The 25,820-nt window shown below is 44.3% G+C and overlaps 1 protein-coding gene across 1 annotated transcript in view; it reads right to left on the minus strand.

The window, feature by feature from the left end:
* Positions 1-25,820, minus strand: part of SV2B (synaptic vesicle glycoprotein 2B) — a 171,344-nt gene that overhangs the window by 60,514 nt on the left and 85,010 nt on the right. Inside the window, exon 2 of the mRNA XM_040342369.1 lies at positions 14,511-15,219. Within this exon, the coding sequence (XP_040198303.1) occupies positions 14,511-15,054 (544 nt within the window). The 5' untranslated portion in view covers positions 15,055-15,219. The remainder of the gene's footprint in view (positions 1-14,510; positions 15,220-25,820) is intronic.

A 25,820-nucleotide genomic window follows, 5' to 3' on the forward strand; every position in this document is an offset into this window, starting at 1 on the left:
GGTCACAGTGGCTGAAGAACGGGGAGAGGTGTGGCAGTGTCACTCAATGCCGATCCTGACCTCCCTTGGGCCCTAAGCAAAATGACATGGGGGGGGGGGGTGCGCTGCCGACAGTGACATGTCACATTAAAGATTAAAGTTGAGAAGCGGGGGGGAGGGGGTGTTCTGCTGTCGGAAATGACATCTTACATTAAAGTGAGAAGCGGGGGGTGCTGACTTCTTACCTCTTCTCCCATGCAGCCAATGAGTTGAGAAGCGGGTGAGGGGATGAAAATGACTTCATACCAGGCGGGGGCTCTAGTAATTTGCGGGGCCCTAAGCGTCTTGCATAGTGAGCCTATAGGGCGGATCGGCCCTGGTGTCACTGATCGTCTGTTCCCTGATATAGGGAATGACGATCAGTGATGTCACGCTTACAGCCACACCCCCCTACAGTAAGAATCACTCCCATAGGGCACACCTAACCCCTTAGCGCCACCTAGTGGTTAACCACTTCACTGTCATTGTCATTTTCACAGTAATCAGTGCATTTTTATAGCACTTTTACTTCGCTGTGAAAATGACAATGGTCCCAAAAATGTGTCAAAAGTGTGCGATGTGTCCGCCATAATGTCGCAGTCACGAAAAAAATCACTGATCGCTGCCATTACTAGTAAAAAAAAAAATATTAATAAAAATGCCATAAAACTATCCCCTATTTTGGAAATGCTATAACTTTTGCGCAAACCAATCAATAAACACTTATTGCGTTTTTTTTTACCAAAAATAGGTAGAAGAATACGTATCGGCCTAAACTGAGGAAAAAAATTTTTTTATATATTTTTGGGGGATATTTATTATAGCAAAAAGTTAAAAAAATTGCATTTTTTTCAAAATTGGCGCTCTATTTTTGTTTATAGCGCAAAAAATAAAAAACACACAAAAATACCACCAAAAGAAAGCTCTATTTATGGGAAAAAAAGGATGTCAATTTTGTTTGGGAGCCACGTCGCACGACCGTACAATTGTCAGTTAAAGCGACGCAGTGCCAAATCGCAAAAACTGGCCAGGTCCTTTACCTGCATAATGGTTTGGGGCTTAAGTGGTTACCTGACAATTGCGCGGTCGTGCAACACTGTATCCAAATATTTTTTCCCCACAAATAGAGCTTTCTTTTGGTGGTATTTGATCACCTCTGCAGATTTTTATTTTTTACGGTATAAACAAAAAAAAGGTGTGAATGGGGAGTGGGTGTGTTAAATTTGGTGTTATCGCTCTAACTCTTATACTGGTCACTGGAAGTTCAACATGGCACCTCATGGCAAAGAACTCTCTGAGGATCTGAAAAAAAGAATTGTTGCTCTACATAAAGATGGCCTAGGTTATAAGAAGATTGCCAAGACCCTGAAACTGAGCTGCAGCACGGTGGCCAAGACCATAAAGCGGTTTAACAGGACAAATTCCACTCAGAACAGGCCTCACCATGGTCGACCAATAAAGTTGAGTGAATGTGCTCAGTGTCATATCCAGAGGTTGTCTTTGGGAAACAGTATGAGTGCTGCCCGCATTGCTGAAGAAGTTGAAGGGGGGGGGGGTCAGCCTGTCATTGCTCAGACCATACGCCGCACACTGCATGAAATTGGTCTGCACAGCTGTCATCCCAGAAGTAAGCCACATCTAAAGATGATCCACAAGAAAGCCCGTAAACCTGAAGACAAGCAGACTAAAGACTAGTGTTGCTCACGAATATTCGTATTGCGAATATTCGGCTCGAATATGGCATATTCGAGTATTCGCGAATATCTCGAATTTCGCGGTCAATATTCGCTATTCCGAATATTCAGATTTTTTCAATTTTATTTTTAGAACAGATCACATCCTAGTGATCTCCATCGACGTCTAAAAGCATTGCTGGTATGATTAGAGACCTTGGGCCGAGTAGCTGAAGCGATCATTTTATATTGCCGAATATTCGCAATGCGAATATTCGGCAATAGGAATATTGCGCGATTATTTTCTCCGCCCTTCTTTTGCATCAGAGCCAATCAGAGTTCTCCTACCACAGTTGTCGAAATTCCGCAATAAATATCGCATTCGCATTTTGCGAAATTTCGATAAAATATCACGAATATTCTGAGCCAATCAGAGGGCTCCTACCGCAGTTGTCGAAATTCCGCAATAAATATTGCATTCGCATTTTGCGAAATTTCGATAAAATATCACGAATATTCTGAGCCAGAGTGCTCCTACCGCAGTTGTCGAAATTCCGCAATAAATATCGCATTCGCATTTTGCGAAATTTCGATAAAATATCACGAATATTCTGAGCCAATCAGAGGGCTCCTACCGCAGTTGTCGAAATTCCGCAATAAATATCGCATTCGCATTTTGCGAAATTTCGATAAAATATCACGAATATTCTGAGCCAATCAGAGTGCTCCTACCGCAGTTGTCGAAATTTCGCAATTATTTTCGCATTCGCAATAGCGAAATTTCGCAAACATTTCATTTCTATAAAATATCACGAATATTCGAATTTAGCGAATATTTCTCGAATATTCGGCTATATATTCGTGATATATCGCGAAATCGAATATGGCGTATTCTGCTCAACACTACTAAAGACATGGATTACTGGAACCATGTCCTGTGGTCTGATGAGACCAAGATAAACTTATTTGGTTCAGATGGTGTCAAGGGTATGTGGCGGCAACCAGGTGAGGAGTACAAAGACAAGTGTGTCTTGCCTACAGTCAAGCATGGTGGTGGGAGTGTCATGGTCTGGGCTGCATGAGTGCTGCTGACACTGGGGAGCTACAGATCATTGAGGGAACCATGAATTCCAACTGTATATACTGAAGCAGAGCATGATCCCCTCCCTTCGGAGACTGGGCCACAGGACAGTATTCAACATAACGACCCCAAACACACCTCCAAGACGACCACTGCCTTGCTAAAGAAGCTGAGGGTAAAGGTGATGGACTGGCCAAGCATGTCTCCAAACCTAAACCCTAGTGAGCATCCTCAAACGGAAGGTGGAGGAGCGCAAGATCTCTAACATCCACCAGCTCTGTGATGTCATCATGGAGGAGTGGAAGAGGACTCCAGTGACAACCTGTGAAGCTCTGGTGAACTCCATTCCGAGAAGGTTAAGGTAGTGCTGGGAAATAATGGTGGCCACACAACATATTGACATTTTGGGCCCAATTGAGACATTTTCACTTAGGGGTGTACTCACTTTTGTTGCCGGCAGTTTAGACATGAATGGCTGTGTGTTGTGTTATTTCAACTTTTACAGTAAACTGGAGTTGTCTTTAATATGTTAACTTTCAGATTTACTCCTGTGATATGGCTTAACCACTTCTCGCCCGCACTCCATCATATAACCTGCAGTTACGGCATCATTCAGATATCTTCTTTTACAGCCGGCGATTCCCCACCGCAAGAACAATCATATCGGCTGATCAGCTGAAATCCCTCCACCATCCTCCCCCTCCTGCCGCCCTCCGGTACTTCTACCGGCTCTCCTGTGTGATCGGTAGGGTTGCCACCTTTTCTCCAAGCCAAACCTGAACACTTTAACGGCACACAGCATTTTTTTTTGTAGAGTACACTATAGGATTAGTAAAATACCTGGCACAACTTTGGGTGCACCAAGGAGAGTAATAATGTGGAAGGATGGGGGTGTGGACATGGGGGGGGGGGTGTTGTGGGTAGTATAAATAGAAGAGGCTTTAAGGGGAGGGGGTGGGGGTGGTTGACCGATGACAGGAAGGTGTGGGAAGTGAGTGAGGGGGATGACTGGGGATGGAAAGAGGGGATGCAGCAAAGATAGGTGGTAGGTTGGTGGAGTTGGGGGAGATACAGACAGGGATGGGGAGGAGGGAAAGAAAAGGAATAAGGCTTGCAGAGAGAAGGGAGATCGCTCTATAAGGTGAGAGATGCGGATGGAAGTGACCAAGGAGGCAATGATCAGTAGAGGACCAGAGTCAGTGGTGAGGGGAAGGCTAAATAAATGGGAGACCGCATAGGCGTGCGCACAGGGTGTGCCAGGTGTGCCCAGGCACACCCTAATCACTCCCTGCTGTGCAGATTCACCCCTGCTGCCCAGTGTCCCCTCCCACAGCATGGCTGTACTTCCTACATCTCCCATTGGATACTGCAGTGGGCATACATAGATGATATTTCAGGATGAGTGGGGGAACGGGTAATGTCATTTACCGCCCCTTCCCTTTCTGAATGAACACAGTGAGAGATCGGTACCATGTTTTTGAGCTTTCAGGTGCACACCCTAATGCAACAGGCTGCGCACACCTATGGGAGACCGGCAGTTCTGAAGTAAGATGCAGCATTGCTAGTGGGAGTGAGAGATAGAGCAGCATGTAATGTGAATGAAAGTCAGTTATGTTGTGTTAGGCCTCGTACACACGACCGTTTTCCTCGGCAAAATTAATCAAGAAAAATGCTGGCAGAGCATTTTTGCCAAGAAAAACGGCTGTGTGTATGTTTTTCGTAGAGAAAACTGTCGTGGATCTCGACGAGAAAAAAAGAGAACATGCTCTCTTTTTTCTTGTCGAAGTCTCAATTTCCTCATCGTGTTTCTCGTCAGGCTGGTTTACGACGAGAAACACGTTCGTGTATATGCTTAGAAACCCGCGTATGCTCAGAATAAAGTATGAGACGGGAGCGCACCTTCGGTAAAAGTAGCGTTCGTAATGGAGATAGCACATTCCTCATGCTGTAACAGACTGAAAAGCGCGAATCGTCTCTTACCAAACTTTTACTTAAGGCCTCGTACACACGACCGAACATGTCTGCTGAAACTGGTCCGCTGACCAGTTTCAGCAGACATGTTTGGTCGTGTGTACAGCCGAGCGGACTTTTTCCAGCGGACAAATGTTTCTTAGCATGCTAAGAAACATGTCCGCTGGAAGCCTGTCCGTCGGAAATGTTCGGTCGTCTGTACAGACTCACCGGACACGTCCGCTCGGCCGAAAGCCTTCGCATGCGTCGAAGTGATTCGACGCATGCGTGGAAGCATTGACCTTCCAGGGTCGCGCACGTCGCCGCGTCATCGTCGCCGCGACGGCGCGGCCCACGTCACCGCGCTGTCTGTCCTCGTGGATTTCGGTTTGATGGTGTGTACAACCATCAGACCGAAATCTCCGAGCGGACAGGTCCGATGAAAACGGTCTGGCGGACCGTTTTCAGCGGACTGTCCCCTCGTGTGTACGAGGCCTAACACGCAGTAACATGAGATTAGCAAAAGCAGCCCCAAGGGTTACGCCAGTGGAATCAAACTTCCCATTTATAGTGCCGTCGTACGCGTTGTACGTCACCGTGTTTGAGAACGACAAGATTTTGTCTTGACAGTGTGTATGCAAAAAAAGCTTGACAAGATTCTCGACAAGCCTGACAAGAACGTCGTTGAGGAAAACAACGTTTCATTTAAGACGAGATTCTCGTGTGCACGAGGCCTTACAGTGAAGGTGGACCAAAGCACGGATGGATGAGGAACAGGAGAGGAGAAGGGAAACAGTGCAGGGGGTGTATAAAGGGAGTATAAACTGAAAGAGCTAATGGAGGGGTAGAGTTAGTGGCTGTGAGTGGACGAAGGTGCAGAAAGAGGGGGGAGAGCTGGTGGCTGTTATAGGGGGAATCCTGATGCAATTAAGTCTAAATAATGTGACTGAAACACATGATTCAAAACCCAAACTGTCCGGGCGAATCCCCGGACAGGTGGCAACCCTAACGATCGGCGAGCCGGAGAAGGAATCGGCCGACCCTGGAAGTTGACCATAGAGAAACTGGTGCCGGAAGGCTTTCGGAGGCCAGGTGCGATGTTATGACGTCACACCCGGCCTCTGCATTTGAAAAATGCCTCCGCCTTGGCTGGAAAGCCCAAAGAAAATCTAAAATGTTTTTTTTTTCAGACTTTCCAGCCTAGAGGCAAGATCTGGGGACTTACAGACCCCAGATCTCGCTGTGAATAGTACCTGTCATGCCCTATTCCTATTACAAGGGATGTTTACAAAGAAAGAGTCAAAATAGAAAAATAAAAGTAAAATAAACAATAAAATAAAAAAATGTAAGTGGCCCCCGTCCCTGTGTGCTCGCTCGCAGAAGTGAACGCATACGTAGGTCGTGCCCACATATGTAAATGACGTTCAAACGACACGACACGTGTGAGTTATCCCTGTGAATGTTAGAGCAAGAGCAATAATTCTCATGCCAGACCTCCTCTATAACTCGCCCAGAAGCGATTCAGTTCGCATGCGCCGCGCTTTATAAGTTTTTCATTCATTCATTCATTCATAACTCCAAACAAACTCAAACAAACAAAATAAACACACAAAATAAATTCACGCTACACATTTCAATCTTTTCATTTTGGGCTCCTTTCACTTTGGGATTTTAATAAACTTTTCTCATCCCAGATCACATATTGATTTTATACTATGTATACCGGTAATTTACTGATATCCACAGAAGTGGAGCCCACGTCTACCAGAATCTACGCCGTTTCTCTGGGATTCCATGTATGCTCCTGGCTGCTCCTATTTGCCTCGGTCACCTACAGTCCTGGTCCTCCAACCCTGTGTTTACAGCACATGTGAGTACTTAAAGGCACAACAAGTTTGTCCATTTTATTCACCACATTTTTTCCATCGTTTAGACGTGTCATAGATCCTTGGTTAACTATTGTTGTAATATATGTTGTAATATGTTGGTCGATTTATGTGGGATGTTATATATATATATATATATGTTGTATTATTATATTATGGGTCCAAATTGACCAGGCCAGATTTCAGTCCAGGATGTTACACATCAAAATAGGCTTGTCGATTGTCAGTGTGCAGGGGTCCAGGATGGGTTTATTTTACACATCAAACCTGTAATTACATGTTACACATCCAAAGACGCTTGTCGATTGTCAATAGGCAAAGAGACAGGATGAATCCATTTTACACATAAAACCAATCAAACCATTACTCAGGCCACATGTAATCTAATTACATATTAGGCCGGGTACACACGAACAAACATGTATGGTGAAAGCGGTCCGTCGGACCGTTTTCACCATACATGTCTGCCAGAGGGCTTCTGTACGATGGTTGTACACACCATCGTACAGAAGTCCGCGCGTAAACAATACGCGGGGCGTGTCCGCGGTGTCGCCGCGTCGATGACGCGGTGTCGCCGCGACAATGACGCAGCGACGTGGGCGGCCCGCCTTTAAAATGCTTCCACGCATGCGTCGAAGTCATTCGACGCATGCGAGGGACGGCGGGCGCCTGGACATGTACGGTAGGTCTGTACTGACGACCGTACATGTCCGAGCGGGCAGGATTCCAGCGGACTGTTTTAAAACAAGTCCAGGAATATTTGTCCGCTGGGAAAAGGCCCGGCGGGCAAATGTTTGCTGGAATTCGGCCCGCTCGCGCCCACACACGACCGAACATGTATGCTGAAACTGGCCCGCGGACCAGTTTCAGCAGACATGTTTGGTCGTGAGTACGGGGCCTATGAGGAAGCTTATTAGTATGCAAGAATGCAAGATTAGGAATAGGTGATGATTGAATCCGTCTCCGGCTGGGGTCATTATCTGTCACTCTGAAAGACAGGATGCAGATCAAAGACGGCCAATCAAATTGCTCAGCTATTCAGTGGATAGGGTATATAATCCTGGAAGTCAGTCTTGTCAGAATATTCTCTGTATATTCTCTGTATGAATATGGCACAGGTCTAGGAAAAGATGAGACTTTGAATTACTCTGTTGGATTTGTATCATCTGTGGAATTTGGACTTTGTTCTGCATTGGAAATCAAATAAATGCACTCTCTGGAGAGCCTAGTGTGTTGCTGCAGAACAACATAATTTATAGTCATCATACTAACACCTAAATATCAATTATCTGATCGGACTCCACTATACATTGTATCAGGGTTTGACAAATTTGCTTGGAATCTAGGAGCCAGCTAAAAAAGTTAGAAGCCAGAAAACGCACCCCGTCCCGACGAGCTTGCGCACAGAAGCGAACACATACGTGAGTAGCGCCCGCATATGTAAACGGTGTTCAAACCACACATGTGAGGTATCACCGCGATTGGTAGAGCGAGAGCAATAATTCTAGCCCTAGACCTCTTCTGTAACTCAAAACATGCAACCTGTAGATTTTTTTAAACGTCGCCTATGAAGATTTTAAAGGGTAAAAGTTTGTCGGCATTCCACGAGCGGACGCAATTTTGAAGCGTGACATGTTGGGTATGAATTTACTCGGCATAACATTATCTTTCATAATATTAAAAAAAAATGGGGATAACTTTACTGTTGTCTTATTTTTTAATTAAAAAAAGTGTAATTTTTCCCAAAAAAGTGCGCTTGTAAGACCGCTGAGCAAATACGGCGTGACAGAAAGTATTGCAACGATCGCCATTTTATTCTCTAGGGTGTTAGGATAAAAAATATATATAATGTTTGGGGGTTCTAATTAGAGGGAAGAAGATGGCAGTGAAAATAGTGAAAAATTACATTAGAATTGCTGTTTAACTTGTAATGCTTAACTTGTAATACCAACGGCCACCACCAGAAGGCGCCAGCTCACAAAAAAATATATATATATATTTTTTTTTGCCCACCTTCCAAGCCAAGTCGCCAGGACACCATTTCTAGTCGCCATGGCGACCTGGCGCCCGGGATTTGTCGAGCCCTGCATTACATCACTAAACCTATGTCCTCTCTTTTTCTAGAGTACTGTTGCCTCTGCCCCTGAAGAGTTGGTATTACCCAACTAAACGCGTCAGCGGGAGATGCGGCATTCACATTGATGGCTTTACAAGCCTCCAAAAAAACGTGTTTGAAAAATTGCTGAGCAAAAACGAGATAAAAAGTTGCAATGACTACCATTGTATTCCCTAGGGTCTCTTCTAAAAAAAAACATATATAATGTTTGGGGATTCTGAGTAATTTTCGAGCAAACAAATGATGATTTTTACATGTAGGAGATAAGTGTCGGCATTGACCTGGGTGGCAAGTGGTTAATTGCATGCAATTCCTAAGCAATAAGCAATCACTGTATCCCCAAGCCATAAACAAGTCTCCATTCAAACAGTTTTTTTTTTTTTTTTTAAATAGGCACTCGTGTTTTTCCAAGGACAATTGCAGAGGATATATTTCATTCCTGAGTTCAGAGCAAGGCCAGGAATGACAGATGGCAATGCTAAGCTTGAATTGCTCTCATGGTACCTTGTAATAAAGTATTTTTATGCCTCACTTTTCGGGACTTCAATAAAATCCACCAACATAAGTGAGTAAATAGACATGTTTTCTGCCATGTGCTGGATTTTTGATTTTTGTTTTCCTCTGATTTTTTATAATGGTCTGTGCTAAGAGAAATATCAAATGTGGCATACGTCATTTCTAAGGGGGCTAGAGAGATTGCAAATGTGAAAGCGTTGATTTTGTAAAGGTGCTGTAATAGTGATCTCTATTATTCTAATGTTAGGTGTCTTAAAGCGGGGTTCCAACCACAATTAGCGTTTTTTAAATGTATGTCCTTTCACCCTGCGTTTTTATAATATAAATCCGGTCACTTACTATTTTAAAATCCGCCGCCGCTCTGCATAGTTATTCAAAAAAGATAGTTTATAAAACTATGTCCACACCGTTGTCATTTTGCTTGTGGGCATTGTGAAGCCCACAAGCACTTAGGGCCAGATTCTCGTACCTGCGGCGCAGCGTAACGTAACCCGTTTACGTTACACCGCCGCAAGTTTTCAGTCTAAGTGCCCGATCCACAAAGCACTTACCTGTAAACTTGCGGCGGTGTATCGTAAACACGTCCGGCGCAAGGCGGCCCAATTCAAATGGGGCGGGTACCATTTAAATTAGGCGCGCTCCCACGCCGGACTTACTGCGCATGCTCCGTTCGCAAATTTCCCGACGTGCTTTGCGCGAAATTACGACGCGCCGACGTGTTGAGAATCGCGACGTGCGTAACGTACTTACGCCGGGAAAACAAAAGAATTCAAAAGCAACGCAGGAAAGACGGGCATACTTTAACATGGTGGAGTAATTTTTTACACCATGTTAAAGTACCCCTAACTTTGCAACGGGAAACTAAGACTTGCGCCGACGTAACGACAAAAAAAACCTTTGTGGATCGCCGTAACTGCTAATTTGCATAACCGACGCTGGTTTACGACGCGAACTCCCCCCAGCGGCGGCCGAAGTATTGCATCCTAGGATCCGACGGTGTACTTCAATTACACCTGTCGGATATTAGGGCTAGCTATGCATAACTGATTCTATGAATCAGTCGCATAGTTAGAACGGCCCTAAAACTTTGTTTTTTCTGATGAGATTCTTGGCAAGAATCTCTTGCCCCCCCAAGTGTACAGACACTCCATTCAAAAGAACCGCTGTTCTTTTGAAAATCAAGAACGCTATGACGTCATCTCGCACGACGAGCATGTGCTCGTCACATTCGATGCCGTCGCCGCCATCTTGCTGCACCCTACCTATGCCTAGGAAGCTACCGCGCATGCGTCAAAGTCATTTCGAGCATGCGCGGGTTTTCACGGTAACAGGTAAGTAGACACACTCTCAGGAAAACACTGCAGAGAATCTCACAACGAGAAAATAGAGAACATGTTCTCTATTTTTCTCGTCTAGATTCCGAGCGTGTGTGCGAGGCCTGTCTCCTGAAGCATGACTGCAGTCTCCAACAACTCTTATGCTTCCAGTCTCTGGCCATCTTTCTGTCTCTTGCAGCTTTCTGTAGCAAATTATTCACTGATTATTATGTATGGCCCTTTAGTAATGTTAGGGCTTGAGGCCCTGTATACTGTATTTAGTAAGTTGTATCCAAATTAACGCGTTTAAACACATTTTACCCGTTTAGCAAATTTTTCCTGAATAAACGTAAATTTTTAAATTCGGAAATTCGAAAATCCAAAAATCAGAAATTTCGGAAAATGCGAAAAGAAGAATGAAAATTCAAAAGAACGAAAATCCGAAAATAATAACAAAAATCCGAAAATAATAACAAAAATCCGAAAATTAGCAAATCCGAAATGTTGAAAAATCTGAAATAAAAACAAACTAATAACTTAACTGTTACTAACTATTAAATTATAGGTATTGGAATTTCCTTTCAAATTTGGCTATGAGGCTGCATTCACACCTAGGCGTTTTCACGCCCGCCGCCCGCCGCTATTGCAGCCTGCAGTACGCTGGAGGGGTGATTTTACATTGTCGGCTATGGAGATGGTTCACATCTCCACGCCGAACGCCGAAACGCCTGAAGCTCAAAACAAGTCCCGGACCCTTTTTTTCAGGAGTCTTCGGCGTTCGGCCATAGCCGACAATGTGTGATCACCCCTCCGGCGTATGAAAACGCTGCGTTTTGCCGCGGCAAATCGCGGGACAAAACGCCGCAATTTGTCGCGGCAAATCGCAGTAACATACGCCGCGTTATAGTGTGAATGCAGCCTTTGAGATTGTAAAGAATACGAATTTATCCGGAGTTACGAATTATCCAAAATAAAGAATGCCGTATCTAAACAAATGGAATGTAACAAATTAATAATACTAAATAACAATAATAATAAAACCTTTTTATTATTATTATTTATTTATTCCACTCCATTTGTTTAGATGTGTCATTTGTTATTTCTGGATAATTCGTAACTTCTGATAAATTTATATTTGTTATGTTGACCAATGCCACGTACACACAATCAGAATTTCCGACAACAAAACCGTGGATTTTTTTCAGACGGAATGTTGGCTCAAACTTGTGCTAGATACACACAGTCACACAAATGTCTGAAATTCCGAACGTCAAGAACGCGGTGACGTACAACATTATGACTAGCCAAGAAAAAGTTCAATGATTCCGAGCATTCGTAGGATTTTTGTGCGTCAGAATTTTCAACAAGAACTTTTGTTGTCGAAAAAATTGAGAACCAGCTCTCAAACATTTGTTGTCAGAAATTCCGACAGCAAATGTCCGATGGAACATACACACGGTCGGAATATCCCACCAAAAGCTCACATCGAACATTTGTTTCGGAAATTCCGATCGTGTGTACGCGGCATAACAGCCAAATTTGAAAGGAAATTCTAATACCTATAATTTAATAGTTATTATTAATTGATTAGTTAGTTAGTTATTTAAAATGTTTGGAGTTTCGTTCTTTTAAATGTTCGGATTTTCAAATTTATGAATTTTCAAATGAAGAATTTACGGAGTTCAAAATTTCCGAATTTCAAATTTTACAATTTTGATCATAACAAATGACCGATAATTTTTTTTTTTTTTTAATGAAATGAAAACTAAAAAAAAATGTTGGCAGTGCACATGTCTACTAAGTTGACCACCACTGTTTTAAGGTGTCATTTGCAAGAACACTCTATAATGCTCTACCGCAGCCAACAGGTCAAACGTAAAATGACAAATGGAGAAAATATTTGGATTCGATTGGATGCTTTGGGGAACTACAGACAGTCCTTTGACTAGATCTTCTTTACTATTTCTCAATGATCCTCAGGCATAAGATTGTCATAAATAAGAATTGTCTGTATTTATTAGATTTGGTTAATCTCATCTCTTTTGACATGCCTACTGGAGATTTCTATGCTGGTTGGTCTTTTCAATTAAAATTGCCCGTGTACTGAGTAACATCTGCATCTACTAGAACTCTCCATTAGGCTGTACAGCAGCCAACAGGTCAAACTTGGTAAGCAAATAAGACCTCTGTGGCATTACATTTACTGATTGTATATCAAGTAAGTTGACCACCGCTGGTCTAACCCTGGCTGGAGGGCCTGGACATTGTTTTACACAATGACCACTTTTCACTCTCCTCTCCACTCCCTTCCTCCCCACTCTCTTATTATTTAAAGTGGTACTAAAGGTTCGATTTTTATTTAAAAAAAATAACAAACATGTCATACTTACCTCCACTGTGCAGTTCATTTTTCACAGAGTGGCCCCAATCCTGCTGTCCTGGGGTCACACGCCGGCTCTCTCGGCTCCTCTGCCCCCTTAGATAACCCCCTCTGGGAAGCCCTCTGCCAAGGGGGTTACCTTGCGGGCGCGCTCCCAAGTCCAGCATTTGGCGCCCATAGCCGCCCATTGCAGGACTCGGCCCCGCCCCCTGTGCCCACATCATTGGATTTGATTGACAGCAGCATGAGCCAATGGCTGCACTGCTATCAATCTATCCAATGAAGTGCCGAGAAGCCCGGGCAACAATCAAGTGCGTTCGCGACGCAAGACTTTTCAGGGCTCAGGCAAGTAAAATGGGGGGCTGGGTAATCGTTACACACAATCCGATTTGTATGCTAATCTCACGTCGAATCTGATGAGTTTACTAAAGTCACGAAAATTCTCGTACGGCAGAATAAAAAATCAGAAGTGGTCATGTGTTGTAATGCATTTGTATTGCACAACAGCTGTACTGATTAAACGAAAATCGTCCGATCTGTCATCGTACGAAAAAAAATTCTGTACATGTCCGATAGAATAAAATCAGATGAACTGTCCCGATCGGCTCTCGGAAGCTCTTTACTAACGATCTGATTATCGTACGATCGTTTCGAAAGCGGCATTTTTCGTCCGATTTTCGGATTGTGTGTACGGGGCTATGTTTGTCACTTTTTGTATTTTTATGTTTGTACATTTTTTTTGCACATGTGACTGGTAGGATGTAGGTCCTCAGGCCTGCCCTGAAAGTCTTGGGAGAGGGTGGACATGGCCTTCTGGCTTAGTTCGACCTCTCTCATGGGGCCTCGCTTCGGGGGAGCCCCACCAAGTACTTGGGTGGGTCTGTTTTGGCAGACCCTCCAGAGAAAAGGGTCCGTCTGGTTTCAGCCAGATGGACCAAATGTAAAGTACCCCAGTCCCTGTCTGGAGCCTAATGCCGGGGCATCAGGGCAAGGCCCTCTGATTTTAGAGGGCTTGCATAAACCTGTTGCATGTTTTTGTGTCACCTCATTATGTTTATTTTTATTTTTTTGGCACCGGGTGAAGTTTTTTTCCAAAAAAATTAACAAATAAAACACTGGTCTAACCCTTCTGTGTTTTATACAAATACACAAAAGAATCACTGGCGCTAGATGAGGATAAAGGTAACCCTAAATTGAAAATAATAACTCATGTTTATCGAACCCGGGAGGTTTGAACCCATGGATTGGTTGCTAGCTGCTTGCTGATTTTACTTCATACCCATACAGTCTGCATAACTTTGTATACAAGTTTATATGGACTTTATAAATGATTGGAGCTGATCTATAATAAATGGATTTTCTTCCCAAATATTTTATTGGAAACTTTTATTCTTTCCCTACAATATTGGGTCTACTATGAACTGTAGATGTTCGTGAGCGCAGATTTTCTGTGTATTTTCTGTGTTTTATACAAAGCAAAGCTAGAGTTGGGCTTTACACATCGCAAAATGCATAACAAATAGGAAATTACATTATGTTAATCTAAAGAAAAACTGTCTCATGAAGATGCTTACCCAACATTCCTTTGTTAGAACGTGACAAACACATGTCCTTCTCAGCACTGGGAAGCACAAATCCAACTACAAAGACTTCCACCCCATCAGCCATTAAGGCAAGCCCTAAAACAAAGAAGAGGGTCCACTGGAAACGCCCATGTCCACATTCCTGAATTATGTTTTCATACTGGTAGGCTAATTGCTCTTCATCCTCCATCCGCTCTGCCATAAGATCAGCATGGTCTTTAAATTCATCCTTTATGGCTGGATCCTTACGATGAGCCCTTATATCATCGGGATGCGGTATACCCTGATACTCTCCTTCGTATATCTCATCTTCTTCATCGTGACCCTCTGTGGCATCGCTCTGGGCATCCTCATCCTGGTTTGCATGATCTCCACTATTATAATAGCCATCATTTGATGAGTATCCTCCGTAAGTATTATCTTGGTACCGTGAGTAATCATCCATGGCTTGGTTGCTGCTCTGTCTCTTTACCTCTCTAGCTATATCTCGTGCTCCTTGGTAAAAATTGGAACTGTTTTTGTAGCCATCTTCCATTTTGTGTTGGATTTTTTGTAAAAGAATATCAGTGTTTTCTAAAGCCTAATGGAGAAAATTGTTTCACGGAGTCTCTCGAGTAACAATCAAGGATATCCAAAACCAAGGTCAACAGCAGCAGTCCATTGTGCTCTTATGAGTCATGTTTTTTGGCGTAATCCCATGCTAGTAATACAAACAAAAAGACAGTTATGTTAGATAAATCTAAGAATGAAATGCACAGTAAAATACAAATCAAAGCTTCTTTATTTTTGTTATGCCTTTAAATTACAGATTTAAAGTGGAGGTTCACCCAAAAATTTAATTTTTAACATTAGATTGAGGCTCGGTTTGTCAAGGGGAATCGGGTGTTTTTTTTTAAGATAGATCTTCTCCGCTGCTTCCGGGTATGGGCTGCGGGACTGGGCGTTCCTATTTGATTGACAGGCTTCCGACAGGCTTCCGACGGTCGCATACATCGCGTCACGATTTTCCGAAAGTAGCCGAACGTCGGTGCGCAGGCACCGTATAGAGCCGCACCGACGTTTGGCTTCTTTCGGCTACTCGTGACGCGATGTATGCGACCGTCGGAAGCCTGTCAATCAAATAGGAACGCCCAGTCCCGAAGACCATACCCGGAAGCGGCGGAGAAGATCTATCTCTAAAACGGTAAGTACTGCTTCGATTTAAAAAAAACTACCCGATTCCCCTTGACAAAATGAGCATCAATCTAATGTTAAAAAAAAAAATTCGGGTGAACTCCCGCTTTAAAGTTGGAAAACTGTTTTGTCCAAGCATGGCCTAGATTTCTAAAATTCAGATGATAAAAATTTGATAAATTCCAAAACAATGCTACCGGGTTTTTAGGACACATGAAGTATACACTGTAAACAGCTACATTAGGAATGGGAATGTATTCAGTCACACAATAAACAGCTGGGTTCTGTACTGCCCTTAAGGGTGAACTCTGGGCAGATATAAAAAACACACCAAAGAGAGCATTTTGTGTTTAATAAAATATCACTGAATATATTCTTAATGGAGCTAGCATACATTTATGAATTTGACTTAATTGACCACTTCAATACTGGGCATTTTCACCCCCTTCCTGCCCAGACCAATTTTCAGCTTTCAGCGCTGTCACACTTTGAAAGACAATTGAGCAGTCATGCAACACTGTATCTGTCATGGATATGCAGTAATGTCTGGCAGTTTACCTTCCTCTCCATGTGTTCACCCTAGAGGCCTGACACTCTCACCTGGCTGCTTTTATCATCTCTTCTCCCTGTATGGCTCCACCCCAGGCCATATCAGGAACTCTATATTAACCAGTGCACTGCGGGTCTGCCTTGCTGATCAACGTTGTTTGTTAAGCATTGTGTGTTTGGGTTCCTGCTTGCCGTGTGCTACGTTTATCTCTGTGTACCAATCTTGGCTTGTCCCCGACTATTCCTGTTTGCTTGTGACCCTAACTTTTGGCCTGTCTTTTGTTTATCCTGTCTGCTTGTCGCCCTGACCTTGGATTACCCCTCACTATCTCTTGTATCCTGAGTGGCTGCTTCCCCTCTCTCCTCTATGCCCTACGGAGTGTGAGCTAGGGGACTCTGAGGGCCGTGACCTGGATTGAGTTGCAGCTAAGGCCATCCTCACCACTAGAGACTCTGGTGAATACCTGCTGGATCTTAGGCCTCGTACACACGCAAGAAACTTGCTGGGAGATATTTTTTGCAGAGGAAACGGGTCGTGTGTACATTTTCGTCGAGGAAACTGTCGAGAAACTCGACGAGTCAAAAAGAGAGCATGTTCTCTATTTCCTTGACGGGAATGGAGAAAATTGGCTTGTCGAGTTTCTCGACAGCCTAACAAGGAACTTGACGAGCAAAACGATGTGTTTCGCCCATTGAGTTCCTTGGTCGCGTGTACGAGGCTTCAGACTCCGCGCCCCGGGGGAATCTTGGGCTCAAGCTTCCTGTGGGATCCCTGTTTGTGCTCCAGTGGACCTGCCTCCAATATCCACTCTGTGTTCCATTCGCAGCAGTCTGCCATAGGGTTCACTACCTTGTGGTGCACTCCCAACTCCAACAGGGTTGCACTACCGTGAAATGTAACCTCTGAAGGTGGGAAATAAATAAATACTTAAGGGGGGCGTACCATCATCCAGAATATCGATTAGGGTTGCACTACCAAATCTCCGAATAACGAAAAATTGGTCAGAATATTTATTCGGAATGAAACGATCCGTACATGTCTACTTAAACTGTAAGCTCCTTGAGGGCAGAGACTGATGTGTACAATATAGAGTACCATACGTAATGTACTGCATAAATTGCCAGTGCTTTATAAATACCTGTAACAAATGAATGCCATTTGTGCTTGAACCAGCTAGAGCAGGGGTGTACAAACGTTTTTGAAAGAGTGCCAGATTTGATAAAGTGAACGTGCGCGAGGGTCGACCATTTTCCCTGACATTCTTTGAACCATTAAGATTCGGTGTAAGTGTGTTCGTCGGAGCTCTAATACACTGCCCAAAAATAATTCTCCTGCCTTCGTGGCTGTGTGTGGTGAATATATATATATCTCCTCTTTGGGCCCCAACAAATCCCAGAGCTCTTCTCAGGGTAAGGATGAGCCAGGTTGTAAAAAATATATATTTTCTCTTCTTTATCCCCTGATAAATCTGCCCTTTATCTCTTCTGTGGCCCCCAAGCTCCACTCATGGCAAGGATGAGCTTGTTTTTTTTAATTCTTATATATATTTAAATACTTGCTTTATATCCATTACAGTGGTAAACTTATCTTATCCCCTGAGAAATCCTCGCGTGCCTCTCACTGCAAGGATGACCTCGGGCGAGCCCGCTAGGACACTGACAGCACGCAGTGCCGCAGCCAATCACTGCCACCAATCACAGGCACTGAGAGCTCTGCAGCTGTGGACTGGGAAATGACTCGGTGTCTGTTATTGGCGATGCACGCTGTCACACGCCCCAGCAACACGCCCTGCTTATCAGTGAGAGCCGCTCAGGGATTTTAGAATATATATATATTTTATTTTATTTTTTAAACCAAGCTCATCCTTAGGCCTGGTACACACTATAGGATTGATCCGCGGATAAATCCTCTGGCGGATTTGGATCCGTTGGCATGTACTCACCATCGGATCCAAATCTGCGCGGAATTCAACCACGGTGACGTGTCGCGCCGTCGCCGCGATGATGATGCGGCGACGTGCGCGACGCTGTCATATAAGGAAATCCACGCATGCGTCGAATCATTACGACGCATGCGAGGGACGGGTTCGGACGGACCGATCCGGTGAGTCTGTACAGACCACCGGATCGATCCGCTGGAGCCGATTCCAGCGGATAGATTTGTTAGCATGCTAACAAATTTTTATCTGCTGGAAATCGGAAATCTCCGCGGATAAATATCCGCTGGAACGTACACACCAGGGGATCTTTCCGCTGAAACCGATCCGCTGAGATTTTTCAGCGGATGGATCCTCTCGTGTGTACGGGGCCTTACTCTGTGCGGAGCTTGGGGGGGCCACAAAAGTGATAAAAGCAAATTGCAAGTGGGGGCCGTATAAAACCAGGCCACGGGCCGCAACTGGCCTGCGGGCCGGACTTTGGACATGCCAAAGCTAGAGGGTTAAAGGGGTTGTAAAGGTACAATTTTTTTCCCCTAAATAGCTTCCTTTACCTTAGTGCAGTCCTCCTTCACTTACCTCATCCTTCCATTTTGGTTTTAAATGTCCTTATTTCTTCTGAGAAATCCTCACTTCATGTTCTTCTTCTGTCTGTAACTCCACACAGTAATGCAAGGCTTTCTCCCTGGTGTGGAGTGTCGTGCTCGCCCCCTCCCTTGGTACCTTGGACTACAGGAGAGTCAGGATGCTCTCTACGTTGCAGATAGAGAAAGGAGCTGTGTGTTAGTGGGCGTCCTGACTCTCCTGTAGTCTAAGGGAGGGGGCGAGCACGACACTCCACACCAGGGAGAAAGCCTTGCATTACTGTGTGGAGTTACAGACAGAAGAAGAACATGAAGTGGGGATTTCTCAGAAGAAAAAAGGACATTTAAAAGCAAAATGGAAGGATGAGGTAAGTGAAGGAGGACTGCACTAAGGTAAAGGAAGCTATTTATGGAAAAAAAAATTGTACCTTTACAACCCCTTTAAGTGGGCCAACCCCAGAGACACTTTGGGGTACAAATGCCAACAGCAGGATGAAAATACTGGTCGGCTCGATCATTCTTTGTGTCTCACTGGACTGCCTGTAATTGAGGACATCTAAATAACTGAACATAAAATTCTTTTGGCATCGTATTTTACAATAAAAGTGTCTAAATGATCCTATAAAAGTGTTTGTTTTCTGAGAATAGAATACATTTTAAGATTTAGATGCGTGCAATCTTTAGAAACATGCTGGCATATTTAATTACTGAAATAGAAATCTTAAAATGGAAAGCATTATTGTGAAAACAGTAAGGGAATTGCATAACACAAAATAATTATCTTCCATTCATTCTTATGTAATCAATGTAGAAAGTCCTAAAATTAACGCAAGATGATGCATAATGAATGGAAACAAATCCCAAACATAGTTATTATTCAGAATGTGCAGGCATGGGCTGTCCGCTTTTACTTCCAGTCCAACAATGACAGCGATAGCTATATTAATGATTAAAGGCGTTGTACTTTCAAATGTTTTTGTTATTTTAATTTGGTATTAGGCCCCATACACACGATAGAATCCATCCGTTGAAAAATCCCAGCGAATGGGTTTCAGTGGATAGATCCTATGGTGTACACTCCAGCGGATCTGTTTCCGCGGATATTTATCCCCGGGGATGGATTTCCAGCAGATAAATATTTGATGACATGCTATGAAATCTATCCGCTGGAATCCATCCCAACGGATGGATCCGCTGGTCTGTACAGACTCACCGGATCCATCCGTCCGAAGGGATCCCCTGCATGCGTCGTAATGATTCGACGCATGCGTGGAATTCCTTATATGACAGCGTCGCGCACGTCGCCGCGTCATAATTGCGGCGACGGCGCGACACGTCATCGCCAGAGGATTTCCGCGCGGATTTCAATGCGATGGTGAGTACACTCCATCGCATGGAAATCCGCGGAAATCCTTGAGAGGATTTATCCGCGGAAACGGTCCGCTGGACCGTATTCGCGGATAAATCCTCTCGTGTGTAGTTATATTCCCTGTGTTTGATTTACTTTGTAATGATGGGCTCACATGTGACTGTAGTTTGTAGTAGACTTGTGCATTTCATTTTGTTCTGAATTTCGACAAATTTGTTAATTCAGAAATATCCGAATTAACAAAAACCTGTTTAAAGGGGTTGTAAACCTTCATGTTTTTTCACCTTAATGCATCCTATGCACCTCCGGTGGAGAAGAAAAACTGACAGATGTCATCCAATTTATTCATCACCTGCTCAGCAGGGTATCTCTTCATGAATCCCCTGCTAATCGGAATAGATGACAGCCGTATGAAAGGACCCAAAGGTATGTGCAGGCATCACCAACTGCCGAGTCCAGTTTAGGACCATTAAATGCTTGCCGACCAGCAGTGGCGGCTGGTGCTCCAAATTTTTGGGGGGGCGCAAACGAAAAAAAAAAAAATTGCAGCCTCACTGTGCCCATCAAACGCAGCCACTGTGCCATCAATTGTCACCACTGTGCCATGCCATCAAACGCAGCCACTGTGCCATCAATTATCACCACTGTGCCATGCCATCAAATGCAGTCACTATGCCATCAATTCGCACCACTGTGCTATGCCATCAAACGCAGTCACTGTGCCATGCCATATAACGCAGTCACTGTGCCATGCCATCAAACACAGCCACTGTGCCATCAGTTGTCACCACTGTGCCATGCCATCAAACGCAGCCACTGCGCCCCTCAATTGTCACCACTGTGCCCTTTAATTGTCGCCACTTTGCCCATTGTTGCCACTGTGCATGTCACTGTGCCCTTTAATTGTTGCCACTGTGCCCATTGTCACCACTGTGCCCATTTATGCCACTGTGCCCTTTAATTTTTGCCACTGTGCCCATTGTCACCACTGTGCCCATTGTTGCCACTGTGCATGTCACTGTGCCCTTTAATTTTTGCCACTGTGCCCATTGTCACCACTGTGCCCATTGTTGCCACTGTGCATGTCACTGTGCCCTTTAATTGTTGCCACTGTGCCCATTGTCACCACTGTGCCCTTTGTCGTCACTGTGCCCTTTGTCACCATTGTGCCCTTTGTCGCCTCTGTGCCCATTGTCGCCGCTGTGCCCTGTAAAATGCACTTACCTTTCTGCTTCCATGTCCCTCGATGTCTTCTCCCGCCCTCGATGACGCTTCAGCCAATCAGGTTACATTCATGCAATAACATACATTCATGCAATGCAATACATGAATGTATGTTATTTGCGAGAGGGGGTGGCGCTGCAGCGCCCTCTATAGACGGCCGCCATCACTGCAGTTAGTAAAAAGTAAAAACTACATTTTAAGCAAAATAAAAATTCTTAAAGGGCCAGTTTTTTTTTTTTTTGTGACTACAGGAGAAGGGGGGGGGGGTGGCGCCTAGGTGCCCCATATGGATGGGCTGCCACTGCCGACCAGCCGCTGTCATTATACTGTGGCAGGTTGGCACGGCTGCAAGAGCCGGAAACCCGCGATCGCCCTTCAGAGAGCCAGAACGGGGATCTGTCAATGTAAACAGACAGATCCCCGTTCTCAGGGAAGTAGAGAGACATCTGATGTTCCAACCCTTCCCCCCTCCCCAAACCACCCCCCTTTTTCGGCATTTGTGAGACACTGCTGCACTTACAGGGGTATAATATGTAACCGTATGCTTTATTTTAAAAAGTAGAGTAGAAAATATATTTTTTTGAAGTTCTGTATTGAAATAACATGATGTTCGTATATGAATCAAGTTATATGCCATGTATGAAATGTTGATATCTACCGTATTTTTCGCTCCATGAGACGCACCTGACCATAAGATGCACCTAGGTTTTAGAGGAGGAAAATGTGAAAAAAAAAATCGGAACCAAATGGTGGACTAAAATATTTAATAAAATATAACCAAATAATATTTCTACACTAACAATCAATGTAAGGGGGCACCATCCCCAATGTAACTGGGACATTTACACTGACCCCAACACAACAGGAGTATTTACATCAACCACCAATGTAATGGAGACATTTACACTGACTAGTTATATACAGTAACAGGTGTATTTACAGTAATCCCACCATCTCTCTACTAATCTCTGCATTCGTATCTCCCTCTCAGTACAACTCTGCCCCTCTAAGGCCTCGTACACACTAACGAACATGTCCGCTGAAACTGGTCCGCGGACCAGTTTCCGCGGACATGTCCGACCGTGTGTACGGCCTAGCGGACAGGTTTCCAGCGGACAAAAGTTTCTTAGCATGCTAAGAAACTTGTCCGCTGGAAAGATGTCCGTCGGACAGGTCCGATGGTTAGTACGACTCATCGGACATGTCCGCTGGTTATGACGTATAACCAGCGGCCCGAAATCCCTTGCATGCGTCGAATTGATTCGACGCATGCGTGGAAGCATTGAACTTCCGTGTTAGAGAACGTCAGTGTCTTCTACGTCACCGCGTTCTCTGTCCGCTGGGATTTTGGTCTGATGGTGTGTACACACACATCAGACCAAAACCTCCCAGCAGACATGTCCGATAAAAACGGTCCGCGGACCGTTTTCATCGGACATGTTCGGCCGTCTGTACAAGGCCTAACTCATCATCTGCTAACCTCTGTTCCTCAACCCCCTCTGCTCACCTCTGCACTCCAACCCTTTCTTCCCATTCAACTCTGCACCTCTGTACACCACCTCTGCTCACCTCTGACTGCACACCTCCTCTGCTCACCTCTGACTGCACACCTCCTCTGCTCACCTCTGACTGCACACCTCCTCTGCACCTCAAGCCCCCCTTTTTGATTACCTCTACATGCCCCCTATGCTCACCTGTATGCTGTTTACATTCTTTAGGTGGGCGGCATGCAGAGGATGGGGCGTAATTTGCATATGAATTGCAGCAGTCGGCATCATTTACATAACAATGCATGTGCGATTTACATGTGAATTATGTTAATTTAAGAACAATGCCGTTTGTTTCTCTACCTATAGTTACTGAAGGCAGGGGAGAAATAGGATTTAGCTGGGGCAGAGAGATGCATATGGCATCGTTCTGTCACCGAAACAATCCCCCTATCAGCGGCTCTGCTGGTCAGTATTCGCTCCATAAGACGCACAGACATTTCCCCCCAGGGAAAAAAATACGTCTTATGGAGCGAAAAATACGGGACTCATTACTCATCTTAAATCTATGCTAATTGCACTTTATACTTTTTCAATAATCTAATGCCATTTGATGATCTATTTGTGGGGGTTCCCACGAAGCGCGTAGGCAACATCTACTGTCATCTTTCACCAGGACCTGCACATCCTGGATACGATATAGTAAATTGTATTTTGTTTTACACTGTAACAGATTTTATGGAATCTCTGCCCATAGTTGGCAAATAAAACTTTGTCTATTTTCTTATAATTGTGGTATTTATACAATGTTTTGCTCATACTCCACCTAGGCACAATTAAAGTCCCATTCCACTTTCCTTTTTAAATATCTATTACATATATTTTATATATAATAGATGATGTGATCAAATACCACCAAAAGAAAGCTCTATTTGTGGGAATAAAAGGACGTCAATTTTGTTTGTGTACAACGTTGCATGACTGCGCAATTGTCAGTTAAATTGTCACAGTGCCGTATCGCAAAAAATGGCCTGGTCATTATGGGGGTAAATCCTTCTGGGGCTGAAGTGGTTAAAGAAATGACAGATGCACGTTCAATCCAAATAAGACAAGACACAATGATTATGATCCAAATATTGCATGTAATACAGCATATCACAGACCAGGAGATCTGGGAATAATCATTTGACAGCTTTTACTGCTTTATTGAAGTTTCTTCAATCAGTTGAACAACAACGGGCTAGATTCAGGTAGCCGGGCGCATTGTTACGGCGGCATAGCGTATTGCATTTACGCTACGCCGCCGTAAATCAGAGAGGCAAGTGCTGTATTCACAAAGCAATTGCCTCCTAAGTTACGGCGGCGTACCGTAAATGGGGCTGGCGTAAGCGCGCCTAATTCAAATGAGTATGAGGGGGGCGTGTTTTATGTAAATGGGTGGTGACCCGACGTGATCGATGTTTTTTACGAACGGCGCATGCGCCGTCCGTGTACATATCCCAGTGTGCATTGCTCCAAAGTACGCCGCAAGGACGTATTGGTTTCGACGTGAATGTAAATTACGTCCAGCCCTATTCGCGAACGACTTACGCAAACAACGTAAAAAATTCAAAATTCAACGCGGGAACGACGTCCATACTTTACATTGCGTACGCCTCATAGAAGCAGGAGCAACGCTACGCCGGAAAAGCCTTACTCAAACGACGTAAAAAAATTTCGCCGGGCGCACGTACGTTTGTGAATCGGCGTATCTAGGTCATTTGCATATTCTATGCCGAAAACGACGGAAGCGCCACCTAGCGGCCAGCGTAAATATGCACACAATTATACGCCGGCGTATTCAAGTTACGTCGGCAGAGGAAGCCTATTTTTTCAACGTATCTGCCTTTGAGAATCGACGTAAAGATACGACGGCACAGATTTGCAATTACCGCGGCGTATCTGGAGATACGCCGCCGTATGTTGTTGCTGAATCTAGCCCAACCTGTTCTTCCGGGAGAGGGGTTCTCATGCTCATAACATATTGGTAATCGTATTTTAATTAAACTCTCAACAGTTTCTGTTACCGAGTCATTCCGAAAAGGGTGCATCAGCCCACTTTACTAAAGCTAACTTTTCAGAGGTTCAAAATAATTCCTATATATTGCCAGCACTGCACACATTCTAAAATGATAGGAGTCTTTAGCTAATCTTCCTTCAGCTCCATGTCCCTCTTGTGAAGGGTGCCAATACACAGAGATATCATGCCTTTGACTTCCACACTAATGCCTGAAAAGGAATATCTTAAAATGCTGAAAATACATTTTTCTGTCAGCCTTTCTCGCACTTCAAATCAAATAAACATTTTTGCGCATCTAGGCAAGAATGCTTCAAAGACAGACATTTCAAAGAAGCTGCGGTATTTCCCCCAAGTAACAGGAAAAAGGAGTAGTCCTCAAATTTCACAGTTTCAAGAAGTGCTGAAGCTGTTCAAGTAAGGACAGTTGAGCTGGCTTTGACAACGCCTTCGGTGCTTCTGCTGTGGAAGAAGGGTTGTCACTTTTTCTTCAAGCCAAACACTTTAGTGGTGCACATGTAAAGGATGTCAAAACCAGGTAACCCATAAAAAAAAGATTATATGGCCAGATTCACGTAGCTGAGCGGTGACGTAACGTATCGTAGATACGTTACACCGCCGCAATTTTTCATCGCAAGTGCCTGATTCACCAAGCACTTGCGATGAAAACCTACGCCGGCGGCCTCCGGCGCAAGGCGGGCCAATTCAAATGGGCGTGTGCCATTTAAATTAGGCGCGCTCCCGCGCCGGACCTACCGCGCATGCTCCGTTTCCGAACTCCCGCCGTGCTTTGCGCGAAGTGACGTCATTTTTTTGAACGGCGATGCGCGTAGCGTAATTCCGTATTTCCGGACGGCTTACGCAAACGACATTTTTTAAATTTCGACGTGGGAACGACGGTCATACTTTATACAGCAATACG

Source organism: Rana temporaria, chromosome 3, assembly GCF_905171775.1.
Source record: "Rana temporaria chromosome 3, aRanTem1.1, whole genome shotgun sequence".
NCBI lineage: Eukaryota > Metazoa > Chordata > Amphibia > Anura > Ranidae > Rana > Rana temporaria.